This window comes from Schistocerca gregaria, chromosome 4 (genome assembly GCF_023897955.1).
Source record: "Schistocerca gregaria isolate iqSchGreg1 chromosome 4, iqSchGreg1.2, whole genome shotgun sequence".
Classification (NCBI taxonomy): Eukaryota; Metazoa; Arthropoda; class Insecta; order Orthoptera; family Acrididae; genus Schistocerca; species Schistocerca gregaria.
In genome coordinates, this window is record NC_064923.1 from 220,064,788 (window position 1) to 220,088,673 (window position 23,886).

A 23,886-nucleotide genomic window follows, 5' to 3' on the forward strand; every position below is an offset into this window, starting at 1 on the left:
CCCTAGTGGGATGTGCATTTTTTTGTTTCTATACTTCAAGTGGTAGCAAGACTGTAGAGTTGCCTGTATCTGCTAGAAGGATGACTTCTCAGAGACTTCCTGGAGAAATTTAAGTGCATTCCTGTCTTCCTTGTGTCATCAGCATCAATGCAAATTAAGTCAGTTTTTGAATACAGATAAGGCTGCATCACCACCTGTTTGCTCTATATTTGCTCTATACAACTGATTACCGTATTCCATGGTTCTTCTTAAACTGATGTAGCCAAATAGAAAGAAACTTCCACATGGGAAAAATAAAGATTCCAAGACTTACCAAGCGGGAAAGCGCCAGTAGATAGGCACAATAAATAAATAACACAAAAACACACACAGAATTTCTATGGAAGTTTCTTTCTATTTTATTTACATCATCATTAATTTGAACCCAACAATTACGTTTGTTATTTTCTATGTTGCATTTCGAAATCTTCTCTTTTCTCTTTTTGTTTGTACAAGTAGTTTCACTTTGTATTCATCTTCCCTTTTTCCGCAATCTACCATACATTTTATCCTGCCTAATTATACTCAATAATACGTAATTTACTTCCAAGCCATAACCTAAAAATTTTTAACGCTTTCAACATAACCGCTGCTATAAAATCCACTGTTCCAAGTTTACAAAGATTTCGTGTAAACTCGTGAATACTATTTCACAGCTTCAGTTCCTTTCACCCATTAAACAACCATCTCAGCTATTTCCAACAACTTTCGTTTTATTTCCATTCCCGTTTTTCCCACATAACCGATCATTTTTTAGCAGCTTCCCACAGGTTGAAACGTTATTATTTCTTCATCAAACAATTGTTAGCCTCATTTTCATAACCTACCAGTACATAACCAGTCCTTTGAATACATTTACACGAATTTTTTTTCGAGACTTTTTTCGAAAAATTTTATCAAAAATTTTTTCGAGATATTTTTGGAAATTTTTTTCGAAACGTTTTTCGAAAAAAAATTTTTTTCCGAAACTTTTTTCGATACAATTTTTTTTTCGAAATTTTCCTGAATTTCCCCACTCTTTAACGTGTTTTGGAGACAACACAACTACCTAACCTTTGCACCCATTGTTATTCACCAACCTAAGTTCAGCACAGAATCAGGTCCTTTTTTCCCCCTAAGGGAAGTCTTTCTGCTCCCGAGATTGGAATGACTCCTTACCCTCTCCCTTAAAACCCTTATCCTTTCGTCTTTCCCTCCCCTTCCCTCTTTCCTGAAGAAGCAACCGCCGGTTGCGAAAGCTAGAAATTCTGTGTGTGTGTGTGTTTGTGTGTTATTTATTTATTGTGCCTATCTACCGGCGCTTTCCCGCTTGGTAAGTCTTGGAATCTTTGTGAAACATTCCACGTGGGAAAAATATATCTAAAAACAAAGATGATGTGACTTACCAAACAAAAGCGCTGGCAGGTCGATAGACACACAAACAAACACAAACGTGTGTATGTTTGTGTGTCTATCAACCTGCCAGCGCTTTTGTTTGGTAAGTCACATCATCTTATATATATATATATATATATATATATATATATATATATATATATATATATATACAAACATACACACGTTTGTGTTTGGTAAGTCACAACATCTTTGTTTTTATATATATTTTTCCCACGTGGAATGTTTCACAAAGATTCCAAGACTTACCAAGTGGGAAAGCGCCGGTAGATATGCATATTAAAAACAAAGATTCCAAGACTTACCCAACAGGAAAGTGCCGGTAGATAGGCACAATGAATAAAACACACACACACACACACACACACACACACACACACACACACACACACACACACATATCCATCCATACATACACAGACACAAGCAGACATATTTAAAGGCAAAGAGTAAGGGCAGAGATGTAAGTCGAGGCGGAAGTGTGGAGGCAAAGATGTTGTTGAAAGACAGGTGAGGTATGAGTGGCGGCAACTTGAAATTAGCGGAGATTGAGGCCTGGTGGATAACGAGAAGAGAGTATATATTGAAGGGCAAGTTCCCATCTCCGGAGTTCAGATATGTTGGTGTTGGTGGGAAGTATCCAGATAACTCGGACGGTGTAACACTGTGCCAAGATGTGCTGGCACATCTCCTGACCCCACCGACACCTCGCACTCCTACCTTCTACCTACTTCCTAAAATTCACAAACCCAAACATCCTGGCCGCCCCATTGTAGCTGGTTACCAAGCCCCCACAGAACATATCTCTGCCTACGTAGATCAACACCTTCAACCCATTACATGCAGTCCCCACTCCTTCATCAAAGACACCAACCACTTTCTCGAATGCCTGGAATCCGTACCCAGTCTGTTACCCCCGGAAACCATCCTTGTAACCATTGATGCCACTACCCTATACACAAATATCCCGCACGTTCAGGGCCTCGCTGCAATGGAGCACTTCCTTTCACGCCGATCACCTGCCACCCTACCTAAAACCTCTTTCCTCGTCACCTTAGCCAGCTTCATCCTGACGCACAATTTCTTCACTTTTGAAGGCCAGACATACCAACAATTAAAGGGAACAGCCATGGGTACCAGGATGGACCTCTCATATGCCAACCTATTTATGTATTTATGTGCGGATGGATATGTGTGTGTGTGTGTGTGTGTGCGTGTGTGCGTGTGTGTGTGTGTGTGTGTGTGTGTGTGTGTGTGTGTGTGTGTGTGTGTGTGCGTGCGTGTGTGCGAGTGTACACCTGTCCTTTTTTTCCCCCTAAGGGAAGTCTTTCCGCTCCCGGGATTGGAATGACTCCTTACCCTCTCCCTTAAAACCCACATCCTTTCGTCTTTCCCTCTCCTTCCTGAAGAAGCAACCATCGGTTGCGAAAGCTAGTAATTCTGTGTGTGTGTTTGTGTGTTTTGTTCATGTGCCTGTCTGCCGGCGCTTTCCCGCTTGGTAAGTCTTGGAATCTTTGTTTTTAATATATTTTTCCCATGTGGAAGTTTCTTTCTATTATATATATATATATATATATATATATATATATATATATATATATATATATATATATATATATATATATATATATATACTTTGTGGCTTGTCTGCCATGGCTTTTAGACTGCCTGACTTTTTGGTTGGAGCCTGGTTGACTGTGTATCCAATGCAAAGAACCATGGGGCTATGTTGATGCCATCTGAATGTAAAATACGAATAGTTCTCAAGCAGTCTAATCTGGTCTGTGGCATGTGTATCACATCTTTCCCTTACCAAGGCAGGCTGGACATCTTACATGATGAAAACCCTTTGTAAAAGTTTGTGCAATTTGTTTTCTAGGCATCTCAGCAGGAACATGCCGACGATTCTGAAATTTTCTCAGGTACTCACCCCTGTGGTGTCGTCCAAATGGTGTGATATTTTGGCAAGGTGACTTGTTGCCATTTTCAGGCAGTCCTAATGACCAGTTATCTTCTGTTCAGTACCCATCATATATACTCCCTTCCTCCTGCTGCTGAGTTCAGGTCCATCATATTCAGATGCAGCTCCACTCTTGAGGCGGATGGGAAAGTGCATGGTTGGGACATGTGTCACAGTTTTCAGGCTCTGTGCAGGGTCAGGACACTACTTATGTGAAGGATACACATTTGCATGGTATGAACTGAGCTCTTCAGTTGGCTTGATGGGTGTGGATTTATTTGTCAGCTCAGATGAAGCAAGATATCTACAGATTCTTTTAAAATTCAATCCCAGAATGTGCTGACCTGTTTCAAGAACTTGATGCCATCATAATTCATGCCATCTCCTTTGGAGATGCAGTGCTCTGTGACAGCTAACTTTGTTGGTTGTTCCTAATCTGTGATATTTGTGCTCCATATACATTTCATGCACCATTTGGACAAGTCTATCTCTGTTGTTAAATAGTAAATTTCTATCTTCATTTAAGTGTACTTGCCTTAAGGAATCCAGTATAAATAGTCCTGATGCTGTACTTCTTCAGATTTTTTCTCAGTCCCTTTGTTGTCTTAGATCTGACCACATCCTCAGTTGATTCATTCCCATTAGTTTTGATTAATTGTGATGAGCAGAATGATAAATATTTTCTATAAACAGAAGCACACTGACAATAGCTGAAAACAATGTTCTCACTTGTACAAAGCTAATTAAAATGAATTTCCCTTCCTTTCCAGTCTTCCCCAAGCTATCCCTCTTCCCTCCCTGAGTAAGGAACGACTAATACCAAAAGATGGCCATCGTTTTTCTTCTTTTCTTTGCCTTTTCTATTTTGAATAGATATGTCAACAGAAATTAGAATTTCGGCTCCTGAAGGTAAGTACCAGCAATCCATTCCACTTAACTGTTGTACCGTAATTCATTAGGCACAATATGAGAAAAGTGGAGGAAGACCTGCCAACAAGTGGATCCCAAATTTTGTAATTAATGGAATGAGGAGGAAGAGCACGAGGAGGAGGAGGAAGAAGAAGAAGAAGAAGAAGAAAATGATGATGATGAAGAGGAAGGAGCAGCAGCAAGGAAAATAAAAAGTGAAAACTAGCCTACAGAAAAAGGAAAAACATTACTATACCTGTACAGTTACTTTCTTATTTATTGGCATTACATTCTTGGGTGTTGGTTCTGGTAATCTTTCCTTCCATCCTTCAGCAAAAAGCGTAAATCTGAAGAGAGTATTTTTCAAGATTTCTTCTGCGGGATCTTCATGAGTTACATAACCAGATGTAAACATTCCTGGATGCTAGAAAGAAATTGTTAAAAATTATTTAATGATATCTGGCAGTCCTATTTGGAGAGCTAAAAACTGCAAACTAAATCAGTCAGCATCCATTGTACTGTGAAATGTGCCACAGTGCCAACACAGTGCTCAGATTTATAAGTGGGCTTTAATTGAGATGTGAGAAACATCAGTTATGGAAACAAATTTCTCATGATGGCATGCTTGTATAAAACATTCTCATTTACCTAACAACATCAAATCTGTGTAAAACCTCAAGTCATAATCGCAGCAGCCATGATGCCTGGTTGCTGCTGATGAAGATTAGGCAAATTTTACTCAGGTTTGATGCAGTAAAATAACCAAACGTTTTCCTGCATCACTGCATGTCTTCAGCATTACTTGCAAGTCATAGAGACAAGCAACAACAAGAACAAATAAATGAATCTGTTTTATAAAAAGTGCAAATAAATAAATCTCATCAACAAAAGTCTCAATCACTGGTACATTACATTAGACAGTGTGACTATATGGGTAAATCCATGGCTGTCAATGGTACCTTGATCCTATTGTCTCTTCCTGATACTGTCTCCATTCCAGGAAACACACAAGCTACGAGGGGCATTTGAAAGGTCTGTGCAAAAATAAAAACTACTTATGTGTCCGGAGTAAACTTTTTTTTAATTTTTTGACATAGTCTCCTTTTAGACTTATACATTTTGTCCAATGCTGTTCTAATTTGTTGATCCCTTCTGAATAATAGGAATTGTCCAAGTCTGCAAAATAGCTATCAGTTGTTGCAATCACTTCCTCTTTTGAATAAAATCTTTGTCTCGCCAGCCATTTTTTCTTCAAATTGGGGAACAAATAGAAGTCCGAGGGTGCTAAGCCTGGAGAACAGGGGGGAAGTGAAACGAGTTGGAATCCTATTTCCACTAATTTTGGGACCAAAACTGTTTAAGTGTGTGCTGGTGCATTATCGCAATGAAACTGGACTTTTTTGCAGTCCAATCGCCGGTATTTTTCTTGCAGCTCAGTTTTCAAATGGTCCAAAAACGATGATAATATGCACCTGTAATAGTTTTACCCTTTTGCAGTTAGTTGATGTGGATTATCCCTTGCAAATCCCAAAAGACAGTCACCATAATCTTTCTGCACTGGTGCAGATTCTCCCTTGGTAACCCATTGTTTAGACTGCTGTTTGGTCTCAGGGGTATAGTAATGTATCCATGTTTCATCCACAGTGACGAAACAATATTTAAAGTCCTGCTGATTTTTCCTCAACAACTGCAAACCATCCTTGCAACACCTCACACGATTCCGTTTTTGGTTAAGTGTGAGCAATCACGGAACCCATCTTGTGGATAGTTTTCTCATATCCATTATGCAAAATATTATGTACCCATTGATTCGAGATGCCTACAGCACTAGCAATCTCACACACCTTCACTCTTCTGTCGTCCATCACCATATCATGGATTTTATCAATGACTTCTGGAGTCATTACCTCCAGATGGCGCCCAGAATGTTCAGCATCACTTGTGCCCATATGGCCACTCCAAACATTTTGAAACCGCTTATATACTGTTCTAACTGAAGGTGCAGAGTCACTGTAATATTCATCAAGCTTCTCTTTAGTCTCCTGAGGCTTTTTACCTTTCATAAAGTAATGTTTAATCACCACACAAAATTCTTTTTTGTCCATTTTTTGACAATTAATAGACTTCCTTGATTCACACGAATGCCAAACTCAAAGAAATAGACCAATATGGCTGAAACTTGGTGTGTGTTCTTTTCAAAGATGCTGCTAACTAAACATTACCTCGATATGCACCAGTGGTGCCATATATTGGACTTTGCACGGACTTTTCAAATGCCTCTCGTATTACAACTCATCTGCTTGACTATGTGGCAGCATGTGCATGTGGAAATACGTGCTAAAGAGTGTGGAGTAGAACAATACATAATCATATTCAATCCATGTGTGTTTCACTCAGCTGCAGTGTAGAAGAGAGAAGCCAAATAATCTTTGTGAACTTGGCAGAAGTTTCCAAAAAGACCAGTACTACCCAGCTGAACCTTTTTGCTGCTATAGCTGCACGGGGTGGCTTTTGTTACAGCTATACTGCTTGCCAAATGCTGATGCCTGTGCTGAGAGATGGCATTCCACCCAATATCAGATATTATTTGAAAACTATTGGGTGAAAAAATTGATTTTGCACATCTTACAGTCTGATATCTTTACTCGATAAAGAAATGAATTGCTTTTTGCCATCCACCATACTCAATGCACTACACCAAATTAAGTAAAACATTGCATGAAATTTTAAAGATTTTGCAGAGGTAAAAATGCATTGCATAAAATTTGCATGTGGTTGGTTTTAGCTCTTATACATTGCAGGGAATTAAAGCTACATAAGAAACAGAAATTTTATTTAAAATTGATAGCAGAAGGATAATTTTGTTCTTTACTTATTGGGTTGTATATTTGAAGATCTATCATACCCAATATTCTCATAGACATCCTTGTGCATTGTGAACCATGTCATAACAATCATCACATCTCATAAACAATTCAAGATATCAAAATGAGGGTTTTTTTTTTTTTTTTTTTTTTTTTTTTTTTTTTTTTTTTTTTTTTTTATAAATGATACCATGCAATGAGGCACATATGTTGTATGATAAAGACTTTTCATAACAGCATTTCAGTTATTCTTACATGAAATACTTATCAAATTTAAGTACTTATCACTTACCTTAAGAAGAAATTTAACTCCAAGTCTGCACTGTGCCAGAAGACCCACCAACAAAGCTCTGAAGATGAAGCCAATTGTGGTTAACAATGATGGAAGCACAAAGTACATGTTAAATTGCACAGGACGTTTCATTTCATTTTTATAAAAATGTCTCTGGGAACTCTCAGCAACTGCAATATCTGTCCCTGGAAATGGTAAACACCAGCCCTCAACGTCAGATCTTCTATGAGGCAGCAACCTATTAAACAGAAATTAAAGGAGAATAAATTGATGATGCAACTCCAGTGGTGCATTATTTAAGATTCACCTGAAAAAATTACCGTTGTTTTAGTTTTGGAGTAAGTCGTGGTAATCTATCAGGGAACAATTTCCGTTGCAGTGACTGGATTTCACCATAATGGGATGTTACATGAATAGCAGATTCCCAGGTGCCAAAGTGTATGGCGGGTCCCTAGAGCAGAATAACTGAATTTATTAAGACAATGGGGTACACATTATTAAATGAAATATATATATATATATATATTTATTGTCATACATACTTTCCAGTGAGTGGTCAGCACACAGCCTAATTTAGATAACAAATTATGCTAAATAATTGTTGTATTGTATTTGACTGATTTGATTCTTTTTGTCCCTCTTTGATTTCTTATAGTACAATGAATGAAATCCAGGAGAAGTCAAAGAATACAATATTATATGAGTGCTTTAATCCACATGAGATATTTAATTCATTAATACCAGAGAAGTTTTTTTATGTTCAGTTGTCTAACTTAAGGTTACCAGTTGGTATCAGCATTACTTGAAATGTAATTTTTTACTTATATATTGCAGTGAGCACATAACATTAAATTTCAATTTATAATCTTATATTTTATGGAGCATATGCGATAAAAGTAATGTTTTTAAAAAAAACTTAACACCTGTGGTTTATTATTTTCTGTTGTGACTTTTATAGACTAGTAACTTCCTTTTAACGTTATATGAGGGTTGTAGAAAATGGTTCAAATGGCTCTCAGCACTATGTGACTTAACATCTGAGGTCATCACTCCCCTAGAACTTAGAACTACTTATACCTAACTAATCTAAGGACATCACACACATCCATGCCTTAGGCAGGATTCGAACCTGTGACTGTAACAGTTGCGCGGTTTCAGACTGAAGCGCTTAGAACCGCTCAGCCACAACGGCCGGCTATGAGGGTTGTAGAGACTTTATGGAAACTGTGCTTCTTTCTCATTTCATGGATGGGATTGACACAGTTTGTTTGGGAAAGAATTCTATGGTAGGCTAAATGCAAAAAATAAAATTGTAACAACAATAAAAGTTGAAAAATAGCAAAGTGAAACAGATCTTCTTGGGCTTGTATCATTCTTAACATGAATGATTTTCTCCTCATACCTAATTAATCTATACATATGACGTTCCAAAATTCTCTCTCTTTTTTTCTTTTTTTTTTTGCTATATTTTTCACATTCTTATTTTTTAAAGTAGAGCTTAAATTTGGGTGGTTACAAAAATATAAAAGATTTTTAATAGAACCTTTTTATTTAAAGAAATATTCAATAATTAAGATTTTGAGAGACCACATGCTATCAAAGTTCTGACCCTGCTACTAAATTCCTATTACAGTACCGAAGTACTTTACTTTAAAGACCTAATTTTCATCAACAGAAATAACACTTCATCTTCTGTCAAAATTTTGTTGTTTAGGAAGTATTGGTACACAAAAACGTTTTGCATGTAACCCAATGCTACATAATTTGTAGAAAGTAATCTGCGAAAAATAAGTTATTACCATTTTGATGTCTTAATTTTTCTGTCTCAAAAAATTGTGGTATACTTGGTGAAATATATTGTTATTGAAATATTGCAAGCTTAAAATTTTGTTTCTGGAATAATCTTGCTGAGCTTTATCAGAAAACATGTGAGAAACTCCTGCCTACAAAAATAGGACCTAATATTAAAGCTTTTAAAGAAAAATCTATCCAGTAATAAAAGAAAACTTCATTTCTGAAGACACAGAAATTTCTCATTTAATTCTTGTTTTGAATGTTATTGCTGAAAATGTAATTGAGCGGTATTTTATCAGCATATAACTAATTTGTTGTTTTTTTTATGCAGTTACTGGGCAAGCTGATAAATAGGCACTGGGATAATGCCAGTCACCTGTTACCAGAGAAAATAAGTGTGAAGAACTTGTGTTATTACATGAAAACTTACCACTCACTGAATTACATTAATACTGACTAAATATGAGTCTTTGGAAGCTAATGGTCAATTATTTTGTTGTATACTGGGCAATATAACACTGTGCACTGTTCACAGTTTCACACTATTTGTTAAAATAATGGTGGTTGACTGTACTTTATACATCTGTAATACTGAGTATTTCATTGGAAATTCCTTGTATCATTTACTCTATCAATAATGTAGCTGAAAGATGTCTTGCAGGTAAGTAACTTTACAAACTGTCTCTTATGTGTGTTTGTATTTATTCCTTACAGTGATAGAAGAAAGGGAAAAAATGAAATGAACTGGAATAAAATGTTCTACACATGTCTGACCATTCTTGAGTGTATGTTACATGGTGGTAGCAGCAACCAAGATGCTGAAAAAGTTGTAGCAGTAAACAAGGTTCCAAAGTACCTCAACTGGTACAACATTTGTACCTGCCAAAAGTAGAATATAAATATCAAGCTTACACTTTGGCACCAATAGAATTATTTAATTTTGGTCACACAAGGAAACAGTCTCCCTACTTTGTTCTAATGGCTCCAAGAAACCTCTTGATGGAATCCAAATCCCAAACCTCAAGCATTAAGTTTGTCGCTTGAGTGTATGGGTCCTCAAGATCAGGAACAAAAGAACAATTCAGTGACTATGCAATTCTCATAAAAACTTTTGATAGTCGTTTTACCCTGGAATGTAACATAACTTATGCGGTCAGTATTCAGTAGTTTATATCATCTGCCAATAAATTCATCACTGTGTGTTATGCTCTGGCTGAGTATTGTGATTTTCATACATTAAAGGATGAATTGATTTCAATCCTGACCAAATCATTGGAGGCAATCTTGATCAGAAAGCACATCTGAATTTTTCAAAAACAGATTTGCTTGTGTGTGTGTCTACACATAACAAGAAGAAAACTAACCACTCGAAATGGTACACAGATGACAAGTCAAAAAACAACAAAAGTTGCAGAAGCTGTGGTATTGACCCACTTCCAATGAGTCAGTGTCCATATAGTTAATCACACAAGCACTCCCAGTCAATGGGTGAAATGACTCTTGTTGGAATATGTTGTTCACAAAAGCACTTGACCAGATTAGTTTCAGGTCTGGTATAAGGGCTGAAACACGTATCACCAGAGAAACATAACAATCTTTTTGCATTGCTAGCAGGTTACTGCAACATGAAAAGTAGCTTTATACTGTAAATGAAAATGTAATGTTTGGGCCTTCTGGGAGAATATGCAACCATGGTAAATCAATGTTGGTCACCACATATTTCACAGAAAGGTGGACAATACAGTTTGATGGCAACATGAATGACGCGCTTTGCAATGCGGTTCAGAAGTTGGGGGTCCATATGATACTGCAGAATTCCTGGGGCTAATGTAACAATTCATGGCAGACATAGTATGGCAATATCAGATAATTTCTTCTGAGCTAGAATAAGCAATAAATGTTATTCATGCATTGGCTAATACAATAAACTAGGGCAATATCCTGCCACAATAGCCACCCTGTAAGAATGACTGCTACAAGCTGAATTAGATTACAGTGTGATCCCTTACTATTAAGTCATCTGATCTGCACCCACCAAATTACACTACCACTGGGTTAGAATATTTATCTAAAATAATTCCTTCAACATAGCCCAGTGCTCAATACTCAGCCAGAGCTAATATTAAATGCTAGTTCCTTGTGGACAGATTAATAGTGGAGAGAATACAAACTCTCAGGTACCCCAGTTATTCAGAAATTAGCGGATCTATAAAAACTTCTATGGGCCGATTACTGTTTCACTGTTCAGGCAATATGTTGTTGAATAATAACTGCTACCTAACATAAACAATCCTTTGCTAACTAATTCACAGGATGAACCAGTACCTCACAGTTCCTTTTTCTCAGCTACTTGCATCCCACAACATCTATCTGCTCTTCAAACATAAATGTTAAACATTCACACCATATTCATGACTAATACTCAAATGCAAATAAAATATTCACTAAGGCCAATAACTGATGAACCACATGAGAGTGGTGGTTTCTTTTGGCCTGATCTCCAAGCAGAACAGTCATTCTTCCTCCGTAGAACCCATCAGTGTTTACCACAGAGTCAGTAGTCATCACATAAGCTTTCAGTTCATCAGGACATTTTGAATGAATAAGATCAAATTAAGTGTACCATTAGCTCTCACCATCCCAGCAGCAACGAAAGACAGAAATATTCATCTTATGAAAATAATGCAGAAGATGGTTGATTTACAGTGGTATGGCACTTCAGTCAACTTCATCTTCATACCACAACACCAAGGGCTCCAACAAAATGATTGGGGTTTAGCCAGGGTAGTGTAATAAGTGGTTGCATTTAATATTGTCCCTTGCTGCAAAACCTGACTAACAGGACTCCATGTATATAACAAAACATGTTTACCATAACCTTGTTTGTTGAGATTGCGTGCTTGGCCTCGACTTTGACTGGTGATGTCATGTGACTCCATTCCATCAACTGACATTTAAACTTCAAGGTCATGTAAGGAAGCCACATCTTGTCCCCTGTAACTATGTTCTTGAAAGACTGATCACATTCCTTATGATATCAGTCCAAAAAATCAAGTGCATGAGCCATTCTTTCCATTTTTTGTTTCTCAGTAAGTAGGCTGAGAACCCAATGTGCACACAGTTCACAAAATTACAATTTTTCAGAGTCAATATTGTGTTAAGTTGTTCTAACTACATCCAGAAATTCCAATGCTAAAACTGAAACTGTGAATCCCTGGTCTTCCAAATATTTGACCAAATCTTCCTAGGTCACTGATGGTCAACCTGGTCTAGGTTCATCATAGACATTTTCCCATCAATCCTTGCAAGCTCACACCCACTTACACATCTGCTGTCACTCACTGTATTGGGGCAATATTCCTCACTTATCTATCAATGAATTTCCACTGCTGCGATGTTCCTTGCTGTCAAAAACTGAATCACACTATATTTTGCAGTTGGCTGGCTGATCAGTTGGTTTAAACATTTTGAAATGACACTGTAAAAAGCTAACTGCAACATTACAAAATGCATATGGCATCCTTGGATGAGCAACGCATGCCGGAAGCCAGTGAGCATGCGAGTTTCAATGTTCGGGTGATAATCACATAGCTATGGTGATTCAGACATTACTTTCTGAACAACCTTTGCAATTCCTGTGAAGGAAAGTGGGAAGAAACACTTTCGCAGAGGGCAGCCACTGCTTTAATCTGCAACTTGCTCCCTCCAGAAAATATTAGTTTACAAATGGGTCATCCTTTAGAATATGATAACTAACATCCAATGTAAAGGCATGTTTGCCCCGCAAAAACTTGCCCAACTGCTTCAACAGGAAAGGCATCAGAGACTCTTTAACGTGTATGTGTCGGTAAACTTGTAGACAAGAACATGAATGGACCCAGCACTGAAATGTGTGGAGTTTCATTTTTGTTTCACATTCCAAGTATAGTTTCACTTCTGTGGCCAACGACATCAATGTAATTTTCTGTTTTTTGTTGTGCAAGTAGACTCCATATAAGGAGAATACCATTAATCCACATATTGGAAGATTTTCTTCTGGTAAGGACACAAAAAATAACATGGAAAATTGCTTAAAACACGTTTTCCACCACCTGCAAATTTGTTAACATGTATTATTTAGATAGTTACTTATTCCATAGATTGTATTCGTGATAAACACTATAATGTGATTCATGCCACCAGAATAAAAAGTAGTGCACACGCATGTGCATGTATAAGGTGTAAAAATGTTTATGTAACTATATGTAGGCCATTCACAGATTTCTTTGTAAAAATGACTAATTATTTCTATTCAAGATTTCTTCTTTGCTCTAAAAGAAGTGGGTAAGCAAAATATTTTTAATCTATATTTGAAAGCGCTACTGCTACCTGTCAGATACTTTATTTCCATGGGTAGACTGTCAAACAGTTACATCAATCAAAGATTTTTACAACTGCATATTTCAACCTTGACTGTGCCAAAGATAAAGTCATTAGAAGGGCTCTCCTGATCATTTTTCTTCTAGTGTTGTACTTATTTTTATATCTGTTACTCTGAAACTCAGATGGATTGTAAATAACAAATTTCATAAGCAAATGAATATAATGTGAGGTTACGGTTAACATTTTCAACCGCTTAAAGAGATGCCTGCAAGATGTGTACATGTGAATATCATGCATAATTCTAATTACTTTCTTCTGTGCAGTGAATACTTTCTTTCTAAGTGAGGAGTTACCCCCAGAAAATTATTACAAAACATATCTATGAATGAAAATATGCAAAATATGTTAATTCAATGACTTCTGCAGTGTCATCGAGTATCGAGAGTGGCACAAGGAGTATCAACTAGCACAGAGATACTCCACAGCAAAGTGATGTTATGAGGCACCAATGAGATGCTAGGAAGAAACTCTGCCTCCTGCAGTTCTGAGGTGCCATCACCACTCTTCTACCCTGAAATAGTGTCACTAGAGGCCAGGAGGGCACTTCTGTTTGAGGTTGGAACCTGCCCCCTTCCAGGAAGTTCCTGTCCGAGTAATGCCATTGTGCTGCCTACTCACTGTGACACAGCCCACGTCAACTATCAGGGAATGAAGAGACTTCCTTCTCCAGTGAACTGTGTCTGTGCGCCAAAGCCATCAGAACTGTCAACAAGTGTCTACAAACTTGTGTTTTTTAGTGACTGTAGTGAAGCCACAGTACAGCCATTCTGAACTTGGATCAATTTGCCACTTAGTAACCCTGGTGCATTTAGTGTTTTCTGAACTGTAAGCCCACATTTCCTCACAGTTTCATAGCTACAGCCAAGCATGGCAAGCAAAGACAAGTTTTGTTGTAATTAATAAAGTAGTACTTATTTGGAGTGTTCTGATTAACTGTATTATTACTAGGCACCTCAGTGTTGAAGAAGTTGGACACAACAACTTTTGTACCCCCAGAGTTGGGCAGTTGTTCTTATAGCAAAAGATAACCACATCTAAGCATTTTAGCAGATTTGCTACATGATTTTCCAGTTTAATTTTCCATCAGTATCTATGTCTAAGAACTTAGAATTTTCTACTGTGTTTATTAGTTTGATTAATAGGAGGTGGAATATTTTTGTACTCTGTTTATTAGTTCTGTTGATATACTTGGTTAATAGGAGGGGGGATATTTTTAGCACTAAAAAACTGGATGAACTGTGTTTTTCAAAGCTTAAAGCTAACCAGTAACTTTCACAAAAAGATAAATTACTATTTTCTCTGTGGATGATTCTGCAGACAGGACTAATTATACCTCATGATTAAAATAAAATGGTGAATTATTAACATAAGGAAAGTACAGTGGCAATCTAATGATTGAACCTGTTGTTTCCACAGCTGGTGCCTTTCGATCCAACCACCAACCACGCATTAGGATATCACAATTGCTGCCCCTCCTAGGCACTTTTGAATATCAGTACAGCACATCAAGCCAGTAGCAGCTGCCACGGTATCTGGTGGCACCACATTGCCAGAGACAGTGCTGTTATATTTGACACTGACTCGCCTCCACGAACTATGTGACACTAGCACAAGTTGTGGGTATTCCTCTACTGGACAGTTTTATAGGATTCCCAGTTACTTTCCAGTCAGTCAACATTGGGAGTTCACAGCTATGGTTCACCAGGTCAAGAGCTGACAACACAAACAGTCCCAGAATCAGATTTCCACTCATTGGAGCACAGCATACATCAGTCGGAGTTTATGTCCTCACATTTTGCATCAAACCTTCCGAGGCATCACCAGTCCATCACTCATGGCCTATACAGGCTTTGGGCTGTCAGTGTTACTCTACTGAGCCAGACAGGGCACTCAGGTTTGAGATGTAGATACTGTTATTACATTGGTGTTAAACTCTTATCCTCAGATCAGGGTTATCCATAGTCATATTAACTCAGAAGCTGTTTCAGCTGTGCCTGTTTAAGGAATTGTGTAATAAAGTTCTGCTGTTCTTTTGGATACATTTAAATAATGACACAAGGTGTGACACTGGATGGTAGTGGAATCATTCTTCTTATACAAAGGCCTAATAATGGTATATTTCAATCTGTCTGGAAAAACACTGAGTTAATGATGCATTAACAGGTGACTAACAAATGGCTCTGAGCACTATGCGACTTAACATCTGAGGTCATCAGTCACCTAGAACTTAGAACTAATTAAACCTAACTAACCTAAGGACATCACACACATCCATGCCCAAGGCAGGATTCGAACCTGTGACCGTAGCAGTCACGCGGTTCCAGACTGAAGAGCCTAGAACCGCACAGACACACCGGCCAATTGGTGGCTAACAAGCCTGCATGTTGTAAGAGTACAATTTTTCATGTCTTATTGGAGATATTATCCACTCATGTGAACTTTTACCTTTTGGAGTCATGACAGCCTTCCTTATTTCAAATGGCAATCTGAGATTAATTTTTATTTAAAAGTGCCAGCCAATAATATGTAACCCTAGTAAGTAAGGCTCTCACTTATCCAGAAGACTGGAACAAAAAAAAACCTATTTTTGTAATCAGTTGACAAAATGAAAACTGGCAAAATGTTAATGAGGCTCAAACAGTAGACAGCAAATATGAAGCATTCTTGGACATTTTCTGTTATTATTTTAATTGCCACTTTCCCTTACAAACAAAATGTATCAACAAAGATAGGAAACTCTCCAGCTGGATCACCCCAGGAATTATTAGATCATCACAAAGAAAAAGAGAACTTTTTTACATTAGCAAATCTAAACTAGGTAGTAGTGAAGCATTTAAGTCATACTTTATACTATATAAAAAGATATTAAGGAACGTAGTAAATGCAGCCAAAAAGCTACAGAATGATAACTGCCTCAAATTGTCATCAAATAAGAGCAAAAGCACGTGGCAACTTATTAATATGAATACTAATAGAGGAAAACAACTACAAAGTGATGTTAGCTTAAAAATAAATGGAAAATTAGTCTCCAGTGGGAAAGAAACAGCAGTGGAATTCAATAACTACTTTACAGAAACAGTAAAATCCTGGCTAACCATCTTAAAAATAGCTGCCCCTTACACCTCTATACCCATATATGCGCCCGAACAAATTCTCCAATCTAATATATATATAGGCCCACAGATCAAATAAGTTGTTGGCTTCAAAGTAACAGGCTGCTGCTTAATGCAAAAAAGACAATTGGAATAATCTTCCACACGGCCCAAAACAGAAATCCATTACTACCAACTATATCACTGGAAAAAAATAATGTTAAACTTGAAAATGAAATAAAATTTTTGGGGGTCACTATTACTGATACGCTCACAAGGAAAAGGCACATTGATGTTACCAGCACAAAACTTAGTAAAGTATGCTTCATGATTAGATCAATAAGGAATGTCACTAACACAAGTACCCTAACCACAATGTACCATGCACTCTTTCACTCTGTACTTAACTACGGAATCATCTTCTGGGGCCAAAATTCTGAATCAATTAAGATATTCAAACTGCAGAAGAAGATAGTCAGAACAATTATGTTCAAAAAACAAAGAGACACTTCTAAACCATTATTTAAGAAACTAAATATTTTGCCCCTCCCATGCCTATACATACTAGAATTATTATTCTTTACCAAAAAAAGTATCAACAAAATTAGCAAAAATATGGATTACCACGATTATGACACAAGATCAAAAACCTCTCTAAGAATACTTACCCACTCAACAAAACTGTACAGTGATGGTGTCAAGTGTACGGGAATAAAATTATATAATCATCTTCCAACTTTTATACAAGAAATCCAAGAAATAAATAAATTCAAACAGACAGTGAAGTCTCTTTTAATAAAAGACTGCTTTTATACCATCCAGGAATATTTGGAATCAAAATTGTCTAAGTGCATGATAATGTATCAAAGCTGAATGTTGTTAAGTCAATTTGGTCACATCATGCAACAATTCTCTGTAAAGCTGTAACTTTAAGTAACATAATTTTGTAGGTAATGTAAAATAATCATTCTTCTGTGTTCTTGTTTACTGTTTTAGACTCCTGTAAACTGTATATTTGTACTGACTTATCCCATATCAGTTGTACAAGCCATTGTACTGATTTGATCTACGGGACAAAAATAAATAAATAAATTTCAATAAATGACCCTTATATTTCTTCTTTGGCTTACTGTTTTACTTTCTCTTCTGAAATGTTTGCACAAATTTTCTCATTTATTTTTTAACAAGTAATTATAAAAAATATCTGCTACAATATGCCTTTTATAATGTTCCCATTCTTCTCCACAGAAATGATGTCATCCTCTGTGGTTTCTTTCCCTGTCTCTCCTTTAACAATATTCCATGATTTGATTTTACTGTCTGATGTGTCAGTTTCAGAAAGTGCATACTCCTGGAATTTTTGTTCAACTTTTCTTAATGTGTATACTTCAAGAGAACACAAGGGAGAGTTCAAGTAAATTAAATAGATAAGTCTTATTGAAATTAAAAATGAATGCTGTGAAAGTGCATATATGTAAAATTAGTGTCTGCTGCTGGGTAACATTATTCTATCTCATTTTGCTTCACCCACATACTCCAATATTCTTTGATTATTCTTTGCATGCTGTCCATAAGGTACATGACACAGGCCCAAAAGATGACAGAATAACCCTATGGCTAGATGAACCTGAGAAACCTGATAAGTATATTGGTTTCTGACATCTCTGGACTTCTCTATGACAATAGTCACAATGAGTGCATTATTAGTCTAACACCATTAAGTTCCATTTCAAGTGCTCCCTTGCCCATTTTCTTCACATATCATGATGCTGAGATATTTGAATGGTTCACATGAAGGATGCCTTATGGCCAAAACCATGTGGAGATTGTTGCATACTGTTTTTGTTGGCATAGTGGTCCAAGTTACCACATACAGGCAGCAAATATGGAGCATTTTTCTCAGAATATTTGTGAGCCATAATTGCACATAGTGGTCTTCAGCTGGTGGGCGACTGTGAGGCAGGCCTTCCAGGTTCTGTGTCTCATAACAGTGGCTGAATATGCAAATAACATCACTGTGGTGTATGACAAAGTGGCAGCCAGTTTTCTATGCCAAAAATGCACACATGGGCAGAGAATGAAATGACCCTTTGGGGCATGCTGACAAACTGAACAGAGCACACACATTACCATTAGTGTTGCTATAGGATATCCAAGTCTGTCTACCAAATATAGTTTGAATGTCTGGAAGAACAAAAAGGTATAACAAGCCCTTGTGGGGGAGAGGGCTGAATTATGTCAAGATTTTAATATTCAGCTATCAACACGAGATAGCTGTTACAAAAATATTACTTTTTAACTACTGAAAGATTATTTACTCTAATTGACTGTTGTTTTTCTTTCTTTTCTTTTCTCTTTGTTAACTGGCATACACAATGTGTGCTAGGACAAATCTAGCATCTCTTCTTGACTGTTTATTTTAGTTACTATGTATGCTGCCTTTATCAAGTGTTAATAATTGAATTTGTTCATTTTTTTAAATAATTCTACAGATTGCTTTTTCTATATCCTAATGAGATTTTTTAAATGCAGATCCCTTTTGCCTGTTTATAGCATACTGGAAAGTTTTGCAATGTTGTTGCTTTTGTAGTTTCAAATTATGATCACCGCCTGCCCTCTGAATTAGAGGTATCTCACACTGGCACAGTATACTTCAGACTGAGATGTAGTCCATCCTTTCCCACATCTCACTGCTTGTATTTTATTTTACTGGTATATTTTATACAGCCTAGGACTCATCCTCATTGTTTACATAAGCAATGAAATTAGTTGGTTGGTTAGTTTCATGTTTCATTCGTATGAATAATCAAAGATGTGGAATGAGTCATTTCACATTCACTTTACTCATTCATATTTAAATATGGCTATACACTGACCATTTGCAGATTTTTTCCCTTATAAGCTAAAAGACTTGTCTGTTACCCGATTCCTCAAATCAATCACTATTGTTAAATACTGGTTGACTACCAGTATTTGAATCCAAGCAAAATTGAAACTACAGGTGCTGAACATGAAAACTCTAGATTCAGCTATCTTGGAAAAGTTAGTGACTAAATATAGTTCATTTAGGCACCATATGATGTGGCCAATTAATACAAAGCACCAAAAACTGAAGATCAGTTTAATGCTTGCAACATAGCAGTTACTGAAGTTATTTGATTTGAATTGTAGCAGAACAACAACCAAGTATGCATTATCATGTGGAGTGCTGCAGTAGCCTGTGTGGCTCACAAAGAAGATGTTTACTTCAATACATTTTGCTTTTATTTTCTTTTGCATTCAAATCAATTCTAGTTATTTTTCTACAGTTAGCATAATCAAAGTTATTAGAAACAAAACATAACAGTTAGTTCCATAAACAATATGCACATTGCTGTGACATGGAAAGAATCTAAGTGTTTAACTATAGCTCTACATGCTCAGTTTCTACGGTTTACAAGTGTTTAAGATGGAATGTATAGTGTGGTATATTCCATAACAACACAAAAAATAGAGGTGATCAAGTTAGAACAATTTTGCATAAAATACGCCTTCCAATGGTAGCCAAGAGAAAGCAGGAAAAGGAAAAATGTATTATTTCAAGGACATTCAGATTTTAAGGTTACGCAACTACACATTGACGAACAACTCAAACAGAAGAAAAAATTATAAGTGATTTGGGAAAAGATAGTTTGCTACTTACTGTAAAGATGAGACATTAAGTTGCAGATAGGCAAAATTAAAGACACTTACAAAAAGTTTTTGGTCACGGCCTTCATCAGCAAAAAAGAAACACACACCATTCATATACGCAAGCAAGCACGTCTCTCTCTCTCTCTCTCTCTCTCTCTCTCTCTCTCTCTCTCTCTCTCACACACACACACACACACACACACACACACACACACACACACACACACGTTAAATCCAGCACCTGGGCCAAAATGCAACTATCAAGTGGGATGGAAGCAGCAATCTGGAGGAAGAGGGGGACGAGATAGTAGTGTATGGGTGGGGGAAAGAGGAATGCTGTCTGATGGTGTACAGGACAGGAATCAGAATGCCAATAGGCGCAACCTGACCTGGTACAGATCCCATACTGATGACCAATACTCAAGTATAGGTCGAAAGAGTGTTTTGTAAGCCACCTCCTTTGTTGAGGGACCACATTTTCTAAGGACTCTCCCAATGAATCTCAAACTGGCACCCGCCTTACCAACAATTAATTTTATACGATCATTCCACATCAAATCCTCCCACCTGTACACTACTATCCTTCCCCCTCCCCTCCAGAGTGCTGCTTCCATCCCATGTGATAGTTGCAATATGGCCCAGCTGGTGGAGTTGTCAGTCATGTGTGTGTGAGGTGTGTTTACTTGTGTGTATGAATGGTGTGCATTTCCCTTTGGATGATGAAGGCTATGGCCAAAAGCTCTGTGTAGGTGTCTTAACTGTGCCTGTCTGCAACTTAACATGTCATCTTTACAGTAAGTTGTAATCTTTCTTTTCCTACATTGTTGATATTTCTACCTGGAGTTTCTGTTATTTGAAATATTAACAACATATACATCAAAGCCAACATTCAAAATAAGTTAAAACCCCTGTAAGAAATGCACCAGTATAACCTGTATTAACGTCTTAGCAGAGGAAGGTTATAAATATAGAAAACTAGTCTGGCCACTGATCATGCGCTACAGTGCTAGAGCACACTGTAAATATCACACTAAAATTATGTCATTTCTCTTTGACTGCATCCTGATACATAAATGAAATACATAAATGAAGACATTTTTGTAGCACTGTTTCTGCAATAATGAGAAACCAGTGTCAAGTGTTAAAATGATGGTCAGCCACACTATAATGAACTCAGAGAAGGGTCAAAGCGACCTGTTTTCGATTGTGCTCACAGCACCAGGTCAGTATTTTTCTTTGAAAGAATGTGTAAAGTATTGTGCAAGCAACATGGTACATTTTGTAGATGATCTGCTAAAGAGGCCCTTTTCCTGTACATCTTTGAAAGAGAACGTGAGAGTTAAAGTGTTAGGAAGTCCTACTCCAAATTTAAATCTAACAAGGGGAGGGCTTGAGATGGGGCTCCCAAATTTGACTCAAACTGTTTAGGAGAAGCAGGTAGGTGAACTTTTCAAGTACAATATTTTGCCTGAGTAGGCAGTAAGAAAAGATAAAACATTCTCTAATGATTTATGAATAGATTATGAGGGATTTTTGAGCAACATTTGACATATCAATTTGTGTCACAGTGTTCAAGCACACCAACTGGCATTTTGTCAGCTTGGGGTATATTCCTGCCTCTACCATCTTTCTTTTTTTCATTTTATTTTATTCCTCACAATGTTGAACTATTAATTATAAAATGTACATATATTTATACAGTTCAACTTATATATGTAAAATTAATATATTTGATTTAGTCACAATTGCTAATATTTTAAGTCAAAAGGTGATAGGTAGTGGTAAAAAATTGAGAGTATGAGAAAATTAAGTATGAAAGTGTATGAAAAGAGTTGCTTTCCATATCTGTTGTTCAGAAACAGTGATGTGTGAGGGGAGTGGAAGCTCTAGTATATATTAAAGAATTAATAAAAAAATAGCAGAAATCATACATATATAAACAATATACTTGGCCTTAATGCTTTATGTAAAGTTAATATAGCAATAATATTATGTAGCACCTATCATGATCGCTTAGTGAAACAGAATCTTTAATTTCTATAATGTTGTAGCACACTGGTGAAAATTTGCACAAGCAGCCCCTGTAGAAAACTAAAGAATGATTTAAGAAAAGTTTGATTTATCTTTCAATGTAAGCTCAGAATCAATAATACAAAATAGTAATTCAGTAGTGAACATTAAAATTTGCTTGAAACTTTTATCTCAGGAAAACAAGTGCATGAAGGTGGAGGGCAGTTACACGTGTATTCCATTATTTGTTGTTTCATAAAAAATGTTAAATCAAAGAATGTGAGCATTAAAACAATTTATAATGGCATACAGTATCTCTACAGACCTTTCGATCCTTGACATCAACGTCGATCTCAAGATATGCTTCCACAGAGTTTATGTCACCTGCAAAGTGAAAGCATCCAGCTGCAGTTAATACATATGTCTACTCTATTTTTAATTTCTTATGCACAGTTAATCACAGAACATAAATTCACTAACCCTTTCATGTCCCTCGACTCTTATAACTGCCATCTGGTTTCTGTACAAATTGTAAATAGCCTTTCGCTCCCTGTATTTTACCCCTGCCACCTTTAGAATTTGAAAGAGAGTATTCCAGTCAACATTATCAAAAGCTTTCTCTAAGTCTACAAATGCTATAAACGTAGGTTTGCCTTTCCTTATTCTTTCTCCTAAGATAAGTCGTAAGGTCAGTATTGCCTCATGCATTCCAGTATTTCTACGGAATCCAAACTGATCTTCCCCGAGGTCGGCTTCTACTAGTTTTTTCCATTTGTCTGTAAAGAATTCGTGTTAGTATTTTGCAGCTGTGGCTTATTAAACTGATTGTTCAGTAATTTTCACATCTTTCAACACCTGCTTTCTTTGGGATTGGAATTATTATATTTTTCTTGAAGTCTGAGGGTATTTGGCCTGTCTCATACATCTTGCTCGCCAGATGGTAGAATTTTGTCAGGACTGGTTCTCCCAAGGCCGTCAGTAGTTCCGATGGAATGTTGTCTACTCTGGGGGCCTTGTTTCGACTCAGGTCTTTCAGTGCTCTGTCAAACTCTTCACGCAGTATCGTATCTCCCATTTCATCTTCATCTACATCCTCTTCCATTTCCATAATATTGTCCTCAAGTACATCATCCTTGTATAGATCCTCTATATACTCCTTCCACCTTTCTTCTTTCCCTTCTTTGCTTAGAACTGGGTTTCCATCTGAGCTCTTGATGTTCATACAAGTGGTTCTCTTATCTCCAAAGGTCTCTCTAATTTTCCTGTAGGCAGTATCTATCTTACCCCTAGTGAGATAAGCCTCTACATCCTTACATTTGTCCTCTAGCCATCCCTGCTTAACCATTTTGCACTTCCTGTCGATCTCATTTTTGAGATGTTTGTATTCCTTTTTGCCTGTTTCATTTGCTGCATTTTTATATTTTCTCCTTTCATCAA

At 36.9% G+C, this 23,886-nt stretch overlaps 1 protein-coding gene across 4 annotated transcripts in view; it reads right to left on the reverse strand.

Moving 5' to 3' along the window:
• LOC126266681 (saccharopine dehydrogenase-like oxidoreductase) overlaps window positions 1–23,886 on the reverse strand; it is a 130,222-nt gene that overhangs the window by 15,973 nt on the left and 90,363 nt on the right. For all 4 annotated transcript variants that reach the window (XM_049971105.1, XM_049971102.1, XM_049971103.1 and 1 more), the window contains 4 exons: window positions 22,775–22,833; window positions 7,780–7,910; window positions 7,460–7,697; window positions 4,560–4,727 (listed from right to left, as the gene is read on the reverse strand). In XM_049971105.1, coding sequence (XP_049827062.1) covers window positions 4,560–4,727; window positions 7,460–7,697; window positions 7,780–7,910; window positions 22,775–22,833 — 596 coding nt within the window. The remainder of the gene's footprint in view (window positions 1–4,559; window positions 4,728–7,459; window positions 7,698–7,779; window positions 7,911–22,774; window positions 22,834–23,886) is intronic.